The 12,868-nt window shown below is 38.0% G+C and overlaps 1 protein-coding gene across 2 annotated transcripts in view; it reads right to left on the reverse strand.

The window, feature by feature from the left end:
- Positions 1-12,868, reverse strand: part of LOC115220867 (neuronal acetylcholine receptor subunit alpha-10) — an 83,584-nt gene that overhangs the window by 11,233 nt on the left and 59,483 nt on the right. For both annotated transcript variants that reach the window (XM_029791045.2, XM_036510447.1), the window contains exons 4-5: positions 4,738-4,782; positions 1,423-1,532 (exon numbers count right to left, since the gene is read on the reverse strand). In XM_029791045.2, coding sequence (XP_029646905.1) covers positions 1,423-1,532; positions 4,738-4,782 — 155 coding nt within the window. The remainder of the gene's footprint in view (positions 1-1,422; positions 1,533-4,737; positions 4,783-12,868) is intronic.

Here is a 12,868-nt window from a genome sequence, read left to right on the forward strand (position 1 = left end):
TCTGAGTTAGAACTCTCTATTTTCCTTATATTATTAAAATTTTATTCCCCAATATCGAATGAATGAAAATATCTTTAACGACTACTGGAACTTATTAAGTATTAACACTAATACTAACGCAAATTAATGAATGCCAAGTATATTAATCGATGTGGAGCTAAACCGGTGTACGCTTGGATAAAATACATCTCTGTGAAAGAGCAACCTCGAAACTTTATATATACCGGAGTAAACACATAAATGTGAAACAAGGTGGGAAAAAGAGTACTCAAATACCAGTGGTAGAGTAATATGCTTTAAATGAAGTATATATATATATATATATATATATATATATATATATATATATATATATATATATATATATATATTATATATTAATGTACATGTATACATATACATGTATCTTTCTTTTAATATTTATCTTTTACCTGGTTTCAGCCCGGAGCTGAGGTCATACTGGTACACCACCTGTAGTTACTCGGTATTGTTTCCGGTATTGTTTTAGGTGAAGTAGCAATTTGGACGGAACTGCTCTTCTTTGCGTCTCCTGCTGCGATATGGGTTCATCTGGTATCTCAGAAACCTGTCCAGACATTTCTTGAATATTTCCACGTCAATACCATGTAGATCTCTAAGGTTGCCTGGTAGGATGTTGAACAATTGCGGGTGCTTGAAACCCAGACTATTGCAGTATTGTGTCATTTTAGATGGGGAAGACGGGATCTTTGGTATGATGCAGTGCCGTCCAGTTCGAGGATTGGTATAGCTGTCAATTTCAAAATTGCGAGCTAAACCCTCAAAGATCTCCCAAATATTTATATATCACCGCATCTCTCTCTCTCTCTCGTCTTCTCTCCAGGGAATACAGACTGGATTGCTTCGAGTTCCCCAGTTTGTTTCATACTCTCTGGGGACCATAGTTGGGAGCAGTAGTCCAAGCGGCTGAGAACGAAAGTCTTCCTTAGGAGAAGCAGGGCCTCCGTTTTCCTGATTCTGAATGTCTTCAGAATCCACCCAGCCACTCACCTGTACAATGTTGCCATCTTGGTAATACGCACATGGAACGTTGCATCATTGCTCACGTGAACCCCCAGGTCACGCAGCGACTCTGACGTTGGGATCGTATTACCTTCTGGTTCAGTTTATTCCGATTTTAGCCTATTTTAATCGATATGGAACTAAATCGGTGTATATATATGTTGTGCGTGTGTGTGTGTGTGTGTGTGTGTGTGTGTGTGGTGTGTGTGTGTGTGTAAACATATTCATGTATATATCATATATGTATGTATATATGTACATGCATATATATGTGTATGTGTGTATGTGCATATGTAAGTGTGAGTATTCATGTATAAATCTATTACAATATATCAAGTATAGGTATTACATAATACAGCTATAAATAAAACAGTTACTTACTTGTTGTAGATAAATGTGTCCGGTAGCCAAACATTTTTTGCTGGGACACGTAGAGATCGCACGCTATTGTATTTCCCGGGCTCCCAATATAAGTTCTCATCTGACCATTCCTAAAAAGCAAATATTTCATTAAAAAATATCGAAACAGATATTTTAACATAAATCTTTTCAGAAGTCTTTGTACATGTTATATTTGATACTTGGATGAGCCACTTGCAGAAATCGGAAGACAATACAATAGTAGAATTAGCATTTAAGATAGAATCTAGATGTATACCACAAGAATAACATTTAACCCTTAAATGTACCAGAAATAGAATTTGAACATTCAGTATTACCAAATTCTTTTAGCCTTCTTGTAATGTTGTATCGTAATTAAGAGCATGTATGGTCAACATTTTCCCAGCAGAAGTAATTGAGATATAATGCGCATCATAAACCAAACCTCCACTTCCAGAACAATAACAACCTACAACGTGTGTGTAACACAGATTACATCATATATTACACTGTCATGAACATTTTATCAAAAGAAGTGAATGGAAAAAAAATACGAAGTTGCTCAAATTTCACAGGGTCAAACTTAAAGATTACGTTACACGATATTAGAAAAAAATGTTATATTTCCTAGTAAAAACAAGCAGTGCTTTCAGGGCGGTTTCAGCTGGACACTAAATAATACTTACATATCTGATTCCCAAGCTGTGTAATTTTCTGATATTTTACATCTAATATTCCTTTGTATTCTTCTTATAATTGTCTAATTGCACTCACTCTCTTAGTAGATAAATTAAAAATAATAACAAGCTCCCAAAGACAGCGTTAGAATTTATGAATTAATCAAATATTGGGTCATCCCATAAATAATGCGGTTTTTCGATTGCATGAACTAAAAATCGGAGGGGTCGGGATAAACTACCTGAATCAACTTGTTATAAAAGCAGGTAGTAATTTTACCGTGTCCTTATTCTATTGCACGTTTTAAAAAGTTTAGTTCGATTTTAACAGTTATTTTTCAAATCTATTATGGAACTGACAAAGGAGCATATTCGGTATATTTTGCTTTATGAGTTCAATAAAGGCAACAACGCAAAAGAAAGTGCGAGGAATATTAATGTAGTATCTGGGGATCGGACAATAAGCGTAAACCAGTATCAACGGTGGTTCCAGATATTCCGAGCCGGAAACTACAGCCTAGAAGTCGAGCCTCGTCCTGGGAGATCTGTGGAGCTCGACGTGGACATCCTGCAAACCTTGGTTGGACAAGATAATACTCGGCCACATACAGCGATGACGACATTCCAAAGGCTGAAGCAGTTAGAATGGGAAACGATGCCTCTTCCACCATATTCGCCAGATATTGCCTCATCTGATTATCATTTATTCTGCAGTCTTCAAGATCATTTGGACGAGAAAAATATGAATTCTGTAGACGGGCTCAGAACAGTACTGGAGGAGTACTTTTCGTGACGGATAAGTGAATTTTGGAGGAAGGATCTTGCAAGTCTACCAGATTGATGGAAGAGCATTGTAGAAAATGAAAGAGTATATTTTAGATTAAAAATGAAGTTTATCTTAATTTTGAAAAATAAAAGAAGTAAAAAAATACCACATTGTTTATGGGATGACACAATATTATATTGACTTGGTTAGCAAAAAGTCATAATTATGACAGTATGTGTACCATAGCAAACTAGATAAATAGTCGCACACAAACCGAGTGCTGCAGGTTGTCTACACATGGTCTGGTGCATAATCGGGCATCCAGTCACTTCTGACCTGAAGTGTTAGAAGAGTGGCGATAGTAGATGAGAAGGGAGGTGACGAGGGTGGGCAATCCGTCCCGGGCGACACTTTTATGGAAGCGGCACTTTTGGGTCTGCTATGTATGCTTGTATAGCCTTGGCAGCCCGGGGTAAGGACAGGGGACAAACTTAAGGGCTACTTCTGCTGGCATTTACTCTAGCTACGTTATTGAGTAGAGACTGATGATGCAGTGGAGGAAACAGTGTTCTTCATATTTGAAGAGTAGGTTCGAAGTGGAAGATCTTGGCTTGACCATACTGCTAGGAAATACTGATTCTCTTTATACTGCACAAATGTCTACGACGCTATAGGAAATGAAAGACTGGAGTTCTCCTCTGATCTTTGGTGGTTGCTGTTCTTCACGTTGTTGTTGTTATATAATCTAAAGTCGGACATAAACGGACAAATCTATGATCAAATGTCTTCCAACCATAATAATCCCGCCTTTTCCCCGGAATTTGTATATCTCGGGGTAGATTATTTAGTGTATTCCCTACAGTAGGATGTAATTTGAAGAGAAATTTAGCTGCTGTTTCTTGCTAATCGTGTGCCCACATAGAAGTCACGTCGCGGGTGATATGGGCGACTACGTCGGTAACTAGTCAGTGTAACAGAGAAATATAAAAATTTGAACAACTTAATCAGCGAAATAAATTCAAAACTTGTTTATCCTAAGCTTTATTTGTTGATGCTACAAGTTTACAGAACGAATAGTCATTATCTGCTTTCTATGGAATCGTAATCAAGCAACAAGAATGGTTTCATATATAATGATGAACTCTTTCTTGGCTATATTTCTTTTGAAATATAAGATGTATTTCTGTGAATTTTCGAGGTCGATAAATAAAGTACCAGTCAAGAGTTGCTTTCTCTTTCTCTGTCTCTCTGTGTCTCTGTGTATATGTCTCTCTCTCTCTCTCTATCTCTCTCTCTCTCTCTCTCTCTCTCTCTCTCTCTCTCTCTCTCTTTCTCTCTCTCTCTCTTCTCTCTCTCTCTCTCCCTCTTGGAAATGACAACGTGTAGGGGCCAAGAAAGGAGGGAATACAGTCAATTCTTTCACCACCATTCTATAAACACGACGAGACAAGGGACTTCTGCTCTTCAGGGTAGGCCGATCCAATGCAACTGTCAACTCACTCATCTCTCTTTTTCTCGTAGCCCATAATCTCCACCTTTCCAGGTTTTTCATTAACCGCTTAATGTAGTCCAGCCTCCTAACAACATCAGCTCTTTGAAATTTCCTCTTTACCTATATCTTCTTTACCTATGTTTTCTGCCTATACCTATATTTTCTTTACCTATATTGTCTGTCGATATTCAGTCGTGCAACTGCGCCGCTATCACAGATCTCAGAGAGCCCGAGAAGTTTATAGACATAGCCCTTCCAAGATGATTAAGCAATTAAAATACTTTTTTAAAAGTAAATTATCATGTGAAAAATAAAGAAATGCGTTTTAAAGTAATTTTTAACATTTCATAAAGTGAAAAGAAACAAAAATTCCGACATACCTGGTCAATAAATACGTTAGTTGTCAAAACCTGATGTCGTTCATCCTGGAAAGAAGAAAGAAATTATAAATTAGGGGAAAAAAAAAGAAAATTAAAATGGGAGCTTTCTAAATTATACTTTTGGTTGTTATTGTTCAAGCCGAGATCATACGTCTCTAACAGAGCTAAACTGAAAGGCCTTCTAGCTGTGATCACCCTGTCATTTTATAAGTACCTGTAAAAAGTATTTTTAAAATATAAGGTAACATGTATATTGAATTATATACATCTTAACGTGTGTATAGGGTTATAAAGAGCGAGGTATACATTGAGCTTTGTAAAGTGTTGTGTACATAGAAAAATGTGTAAACTTACTCTGGGTTGTATCAGTTTATGTAAGGTATTATGTATGGGAAAATGTACATTTACATATAGTTTAATACGTAGACGGGCTTTATAACTTTAGTAACGTTGTAGAGAAGTACGTTCGCATGGATGATGGTTCACTTGCAGTTAATGACTCTGCAAAAAAAGAGGCTTGGAAATGCGACTATGAAAGTCTGCTAGATGTAAAGAATGCATGCGAGAAGAAGAGTCTGTCTAGTGTAGAGCCAACATAGGGACCAGCAATCCCAATACACAGTAGCTTAGAAAATAAAACCATGAAGGATATGAAGACGGGGAAAGCTCCCGGCTCATCAGGAATCACCGCTGAGATGCTTAAAATATCTGACAGTGTGGGTTATGGTCTAGTCCCCCGTATGGTCATTCAGGTTGTAGACAAGAGAGTCATGTCCAATGACAAGTGTAGCAGCAGCACGGTCAGCTGCTACGAAAGTAAAGGTGACATATTAGAAATAATTACAGAGGTATCGAATTGCTAGACTAGGTGACAAAAGTTAGAGAGGGTCATAGCCCAACTAATTAGGAAGAGAGTTAGCCTAGATGAGATGCAGTTTGGTTTTGTGTCAGAGAGAAGTGCACTACTGATGCGATATTCTTGGTAAGGCAGCTGTAGGAGAAGTATTTATCCAAAATAAACCTCTGTATTTGGCTTTTGTTGACATGAAGAAAGCCTTTGACAAGGACCAAGCTTCCTTATCTGGAGGTCAATGTGGAAGTTAGGGATAAATGAGTTGTTGGTGAGAGCCGTACAAGCCATGTACATGGATGCTGTCAGTAAGGTGAAGGTTGGCAATGAATTCGGTGTACAGGTAAGAGTTCAAGGATCGGTTCTCAGACTCCTCTTCATCATTGTCCTCCAGGCTAAAACAGAGGAATTTAAGACGGGCTGCACTTGAGAGCTTCTCTATGCTGATAACCTTGTTCTTATAGCTGAATCCCTACCAAAACTTGAGAAGAAATTTCAGGTGTGGAAGCAAGGTCTGGAATCAAAGGGTCTTATTATTAATTTAGCAAAGATCAAAGTCTTAGTAATTAGGAAAGATGGCCCGGCTCGATATAAAGAAAAGGCGTAGGTAGAAACACCATAAGGTGTATCCGATGCAAACTATGGACAGATAAAAGGTGCAGCAGCATCACAGGAAGGTTAACAGGGAAAATAGTCTTTGTGTGTGGCAGGTGTATAGGTTCAATAAACACTAGAAATGTACAGAAAATAGACTCCGTCAATTGCCACGGATGATACTTGGAAATAGTAGATAATTTCAGTTATCAAGGTGACCAAGTCAGCTGCGGGAGTGTAGCTGCTAGAATAAGAATAAGCTGGACAAAGTTCTAAAAGCTTCTCTCTTTGTTGGTAACAAACTGCCTTTTCCACAGAGTGAAAGGATGCCTGTGTGCTTACAGCCATACAACACGGCTGTGAAGCATGGACAGTGACTGCAGAGGACGTATGATGGCTTCAAAGAAATGAAGCTAGTATGCTTCGCTGGATATGCAATGTCAGTGTGCATGTACAGAAGAGTGTAAGTGTCTTGAGAGAAAAATTGGATGCAAGAGGCATTAGATATGTGCAAGAGAGACGACTGCGCTGGTACGGTCATTAGCGGATCTGTTGGAAGATCTGCAAAGAGACGGAAGAGCTCCCTCAAGATGTGTGTGTGTGTGTGTGTGTGTGTGTGTGTGTGTGTGTGTGTGTGTGTGTGTGTGTGTGTCTGTCTGTCTGTCCGTCTGTCTGTGCACTATAGGATAGTTTTATTCTCAACTATCTGGCGCAATAGCTGTCACTGAGTTTAGATTGAAGATTACTATAAATTAGCATCTAGTCATAAAAATAGTTACCAAGTGCTTCGATGAACCTTCTTCGAGGAATTAATGAAGCTTAGAATGTACAAGTTCTTAATTCTATTGAGCATTGTCTGCTAAGTTTTGGTTTAAAATAATTTTAGATAGAACAGTATTGAGAGCTCTTTGTTCCTATCTATTTGGATCTCATCTATTGTGTGTATATCTGTCTTTTTTTCTTTTCTACATGCTAAGACTACGTGTGTATATAAACATACATACCTACATGCATACATACATGCATACATGCATACATACATACATACATACATACATACATACATACATAGTATAAGACACACAACCTCGCACACACACACATACATATATATTACAGTTCTGTCATAGGCAGATTAACAAAAAAAAGTGTTCTATCCAGTGAGAGATAAACAGCATTTAATATACAGTTGCAAATGAGTTGCTGATAGTTTCAAGCTTTAAGATACATTAATCTATCTTAAAGCATTAACGTATCAGTAGCTCTTTTCTAACTGTGCATATTAAATGATGTGTGCGTGTGTATGTGTGTGTGTGTGTGTGTGTGTGTGTGTGTGTGTGTGTGTGTGTGTGTGTGTGTGTGTGTGTGTGTGTGTGTGTGTAAGCTATTAGCGGCAGAAGTAGTTTTTGTAGTGAATATAAATTTTTGCAACAAATATAAATTACCTAACCCTAACGTAACTTGGATGTATTGTTTATAACGCGTCAGACTATTGTAAATGTCCAGAAAAATCATTTTGTGTAAACAACAAACGGTAAAAGGCACCGATATTCTATTTTCGGTTGCCGATCACCGCATCATATGATTTCATTTGATCGGGATCATTGATGGCAGCAAAGCAGTCCGAATGCCAGACAGAAAATAAGACAAACCTTTATAAAAGAACTAGCATTATGACCCGTCGTTGCTAGTGCATGTATATATGTGTATATATATGTGTGTATATATATATGTGTACATATTACATGTACATCTATATATATATACATCTACACGTAAAATACAAAATACAAAGTTATATCTTGATATCGCTAGTGATAACAATACTCAAAATACATAACAGACTGGAATTGTAGGCCCCTGTCTCTTGCAATTTCGATCAATTGTATCTTGTCCTCCCTCTTGTATAGAAGTGTGGTTACAATCCAGCCTACCTCAACTTCTGCGGGTGGGGGGACATTTTTAATTTTTATCCGACACATCCTACGTCCCAGATATAAAGGTAAAAATAAAATATTTCCACTTTGCAAGGTTCGAGTCGAGTACTCCCTTGCACGCTCCGTTGACTCGAACCTTGCTTCTATTGTGGCGAATTTACCGCCTCTAGTTAGATATCTTTCATAGTCGCACCAAGACACTTTTCGATGGTGCTTTCCTCCAGGTGTTCAAATCTTTTTTCTCTACATTGTATACTTTATAGACAATAGTCTTTTCTTTAATTTAATTTTTTAGTATCCATCTGGACTATTCCATTTCTGCACGCTAATTTTATTTTTAATTTATTCCCATTCATGTGAAACCACTTATTCAAGTTCAAGTCATTGATGCAATTTTATACCAATTGCTATTTTTACTTTTGTTATGTTACGATTATATCATACTTTAGTTTGATTTTAATTATTACTTACTACATATAATTCAATTGTTATTATTATTTTTATTGTTAAAGTGAAAGTATCACTATATATATAAAACTGAGAATGTGTGTGTGTGTCTGTCTGTCTGTTCGTGTATTTCCCTAAAACCTGAGAACTACATAACCAATTTCATTCAAATTTCACACATGCCTTACTTAGGGTTAGGGGAGTGTCATCGGCAATAAATTTTAAAAATTTTTTGCCTAGGGCGAGCCCACAGCAATATCATATCTTCTCCACTACGATTCCCTAAAACTTGAGAACTACACAACCAATTTCATTCAAATTTTACACATACCTTACTTAGGGTTCATGTAGTTTCATGGGCAAAACAAATGTTCAACTTCTTGCCTAGAGCGAGCCCATAGCAATATCATATCTTCTCCACTATTTCAGTATTACGTGTTAAAAGTGAAACAAAAACATTTCTCCATTTTATGTCAGACTACATTTATGTCGATGTAATTGATGGTGGTTTCTTTCTCATGTAGATCTGCAGTGTTGAAGAACTTATCAGGTTTGGTTATTTGCATATTTCCAGTGGAGAAGTAAAAACACATCGGAATTGTTTATTTAGTATCTCGCTTATCCTCCTGGGATCTGTAGCGAGCTATTTTCCTCAAACAGAGACCCAATGTTGTAGCTCACTGTGGCAGATTCTTTTACAAAGCTGGAGAAGGCTTTAGGATTCATTTTCATATTTTCAACTGCCCCGGTTTCTCCTTTCTCCCGTTTCTTTTCTGTGAGAGAATCTGAGTTTATTTTCGATCTGTAAGAGTGCCTCTTTGAGGTGGGATTTCTCGCTGTCATTAAGTTGTTTATTTAAACGATTTCAGATATTTATTCTCCGTCTCATAAGGACTCTGCTATTATACATCTGCCTTTACATATATCGTGCACTACACTCATTACATATACAAGTTCTCTGTTACACACATTACACAAATCCTACTCCACTCTACAAAGCCCTACTCTAGAACTGTTACGCTACAGACACTACACATTCTCTGCTCACTATTAAGGTCAATACGGATTGCGTGCACTGATTGAACAAAATCCTCAAACATATTACAGATGTTGCACCTCAAAAGTAATGTAAATACTTCATGGTGACCACATAGCTATACTGTTGCAAAAACTCTCAAAAACTTTGTTCCCTCTGCTAAACTAGATAATTTTCACCTGATCAGTTGCTTATATTTTAGGAAGTTGATATAAGTACTGTCTATGTGCGTACAAGTGCTTATCATTATTTTGGACAATGCTGCTGCAAACACAAATATTCAAGGTCGCATACAAATATAATCTAATTATTTCTCAGAGCTTGCTAGTAGTTAGTAATTGAGGATTTAGTAACTACTAACAGAAATTTGTTAGCTATTTAGATTTTGGTAAGACTAGCCAAATAACTGTTGCTTACTGAGGGTTTAGTAACCACCGGCCAGACATTTATTTGTTATCTAGAGCTTTCCAAGATTAGCCAGGCAACTGTTAATAAGGTTTTAGTTAGCATTAGCCACATATCTATCAGTTATTGAGGATTTAGTTGCATTAGCCAGATGTCTGTTAGTAACTGAGATTTTAGTAAGCACTAGCCAGACAGTTATTGAAACTTTAGAAAGTCAAGGCAAATATCTGTTGCCTAAGTCTCTGACACATTTAAAAATAGTTATCTTTTATTATTAAAAATAGATGTCTTCTCTGGATTTTAGCAATTCCTTCATCGCACGTTTTTCAATAATTCTGTTATTTTATCTTATGTTCCTTTATACACAACCATAGGAAAACACACACACACACACACACACACACACACACACACACACACACACACACACACACACACATACACACACACACACACACAGAAAGATGTAATATCGGCCATGAATGAGTTGAACTCCTGCTCAGCAACGGCCCAGATGGATTTCCGGCTGCTCTTTTAAAGACATGCAGGAAAGCTCTCGCAAAACCATTGAAGACGCTTTTTCAGAGTTTCCTTACGTGTGGTAAACTTTCCAAAATATTTTTTTTAAAAAGGTATGATATGACCTGTCCATGAAGGAGGAAGCAGAGCAAATGCTAAAAACTACAGGCCTATTTCTCTGACTTCACATGTTAGCAAGGTCATGTATTGCATTGACAGAGGTGGTTGATCATGTTCCTGAAATAAAACAACTTTCTCACAAACACACAACACGGCTTTCGTCCTGGGATGAACTGACTCACGCAACAACTACAGCATTATGACTGGGTACTGAAACAACAGCTCAACAACTCGAATGTGGATGTCATATATCTCGACTTTGCCAAGGCCTTCAACAAAGTTGATCATGGAATGATAGGTTACAAGCTGCGTGATCGTGGTATCGCTAGAAAACTAAGACAGTGGCTGAATGATTTTTAAAAGGCAGAAGTCAGACAGTTGCAGCCAATGGTACTCTCTCTGAAGAGACACCTTTTCTCATCGGAATCTCTCAGCACATTGTACTGATGCCACTGCTGATGGTGGTGGCTCTCTTGAACATACCTACAGCCATCCAGTCAGTCGCTCTCACCAGCTGTGCTGATGACACAAAATTATCGCAAGCGGTCAAGGACCCTGATGATATCCTAAAACTGCCGAAGGACCTGAATGCAATATACAAGTGGACTGATAAACAAAACATGCATTTCAATACTCTACTCAACTCTCAGCCCACTCAACAATCGGCCTACAGTCGGAATACACAGGGTCAGTGGGTAGTGCAATGCCAGAGTGTGTGACTTAAGAATCCACGTGAACAAACATGTAGCATTTCATGTGCATATTACCAAGACGGCAACACTGTGCAGGCGAGTAGCTGGATGGATTCTGAAATCATTCAGAACCAGGAAAAAGGATACCATATTACTCTTATGGAGAACTTTCGTTTTAAGTCGTCTGGATTACTGCTCCCAATTGTTGCCATCGAAGAGTGCCAAGCTGGAGGCAATCCAGCACCACTACATAAAAAGGTTAACTCAGTGAAACAAATGAGCTACTGGAAAAGGCTAAGGGAACTGAAACTCTACTCCCGGGACAGAAGGTGTGAAAGATGTGTCGTGATATGCATGTGGGATATTCTGGAAGGCCTAGCTCCTAACTTGGGAACTGAAAGCCATACAAGTCACCAAACTGGGTGGCACTGCATAGTACCAAAAACCTCGTCTTCTCTACCTAGAATAAGGACCAAGTACTGTAATTGGGTTTCAAGGTCTTCCAACTATTCATCATTCTGCCAAACAGCCTCAGAGGTCTGCGTGGAGTAGATGTGAAAGTTTTCAGAAAACGGTTGAACAAATTTTTATGAGATACCAGATGAGCCTGCATTGCGGTAGGGGACACACAAAATAGCAGCTCCGTCCAACTCGTTACTTCACCAGGAATTATACCAAAAACAACACCAGTTTTACTGAAGGCGGTGCCTTAGCATGGCCTTGTCCTTTGGCTGAAATCCCTAAAAGATAAAAGATAATATATTGTATATATAATGTCTGTAGTGTAACGCATTAAGTATAGTGACTACAATAATGTGCACTCAGTTTAATAATTATGAATATGCTTGGTGTATGGTGAATGAAGGTGCCTTGGTTCTTGTATGAACTTATTTCGGGCTGTTTTCTAGGTAGAAGTAGTATACATCTGGTATGAGCGACTCTAGATTGTTGTAACTGCTGTAACTTCAGTGGGTAAGGTCAGCAAGGACATCAACCTTATATGGCTGCCATTATTGAAAAATAAATATAAGCAATCTAAAAATTGTAACATTAAATGTAAGAGCATCACCTGTCTAAAGAATAATACCCGTATTATCGTTCTTTGGTGTAGAAATATCAGTTTATTAGTTCGAATCTAGTCAGTTACATGTAGACTTCAAGAAATAAGACAGATTGTTGATTGAAGATGAAACAACCGAAGGGTAAGTTATATGTAAATGAATTTAAAGGTTTTTATTTCTAAAGGTAACCTTAATTATCCGCCAGGAAACCTATGTATGTGTGTGTGAGTACGTGTGTGGAGAGGGAGAGGTGGTTAACTGGTAGGGTCATTAGTGCGTCGGGTCGAATGCCTTGTGGTATCTAATCCGGCCCTCTATGCTTTGACCTCAGATCACACCAAGTCTAATATTTATCGTTTCGGAGTCCATAAATAAGTACCACTCCAAGTGCTGGCACAACCCTTTCTTCCTCCAGGTGTCCGATCCTGAATGATTTCGCTAAATCAGGTGTGTGTGTGTGTGTGGTGGGG

Source organism: Octopus sinensis, linkage group LG17 (genome assembly GCF_006345805.1).
Source record: "Octopus sinensis linkage group LG17, ASM634580v1, whole genome shotgun sequence".
Classification (NCBI taxonomy): Eukaryota; Metazoa; Mollusca; class Cephalopoda; order Octopoda; family Octopodidae; genus Octopus; species Octopus sinensis.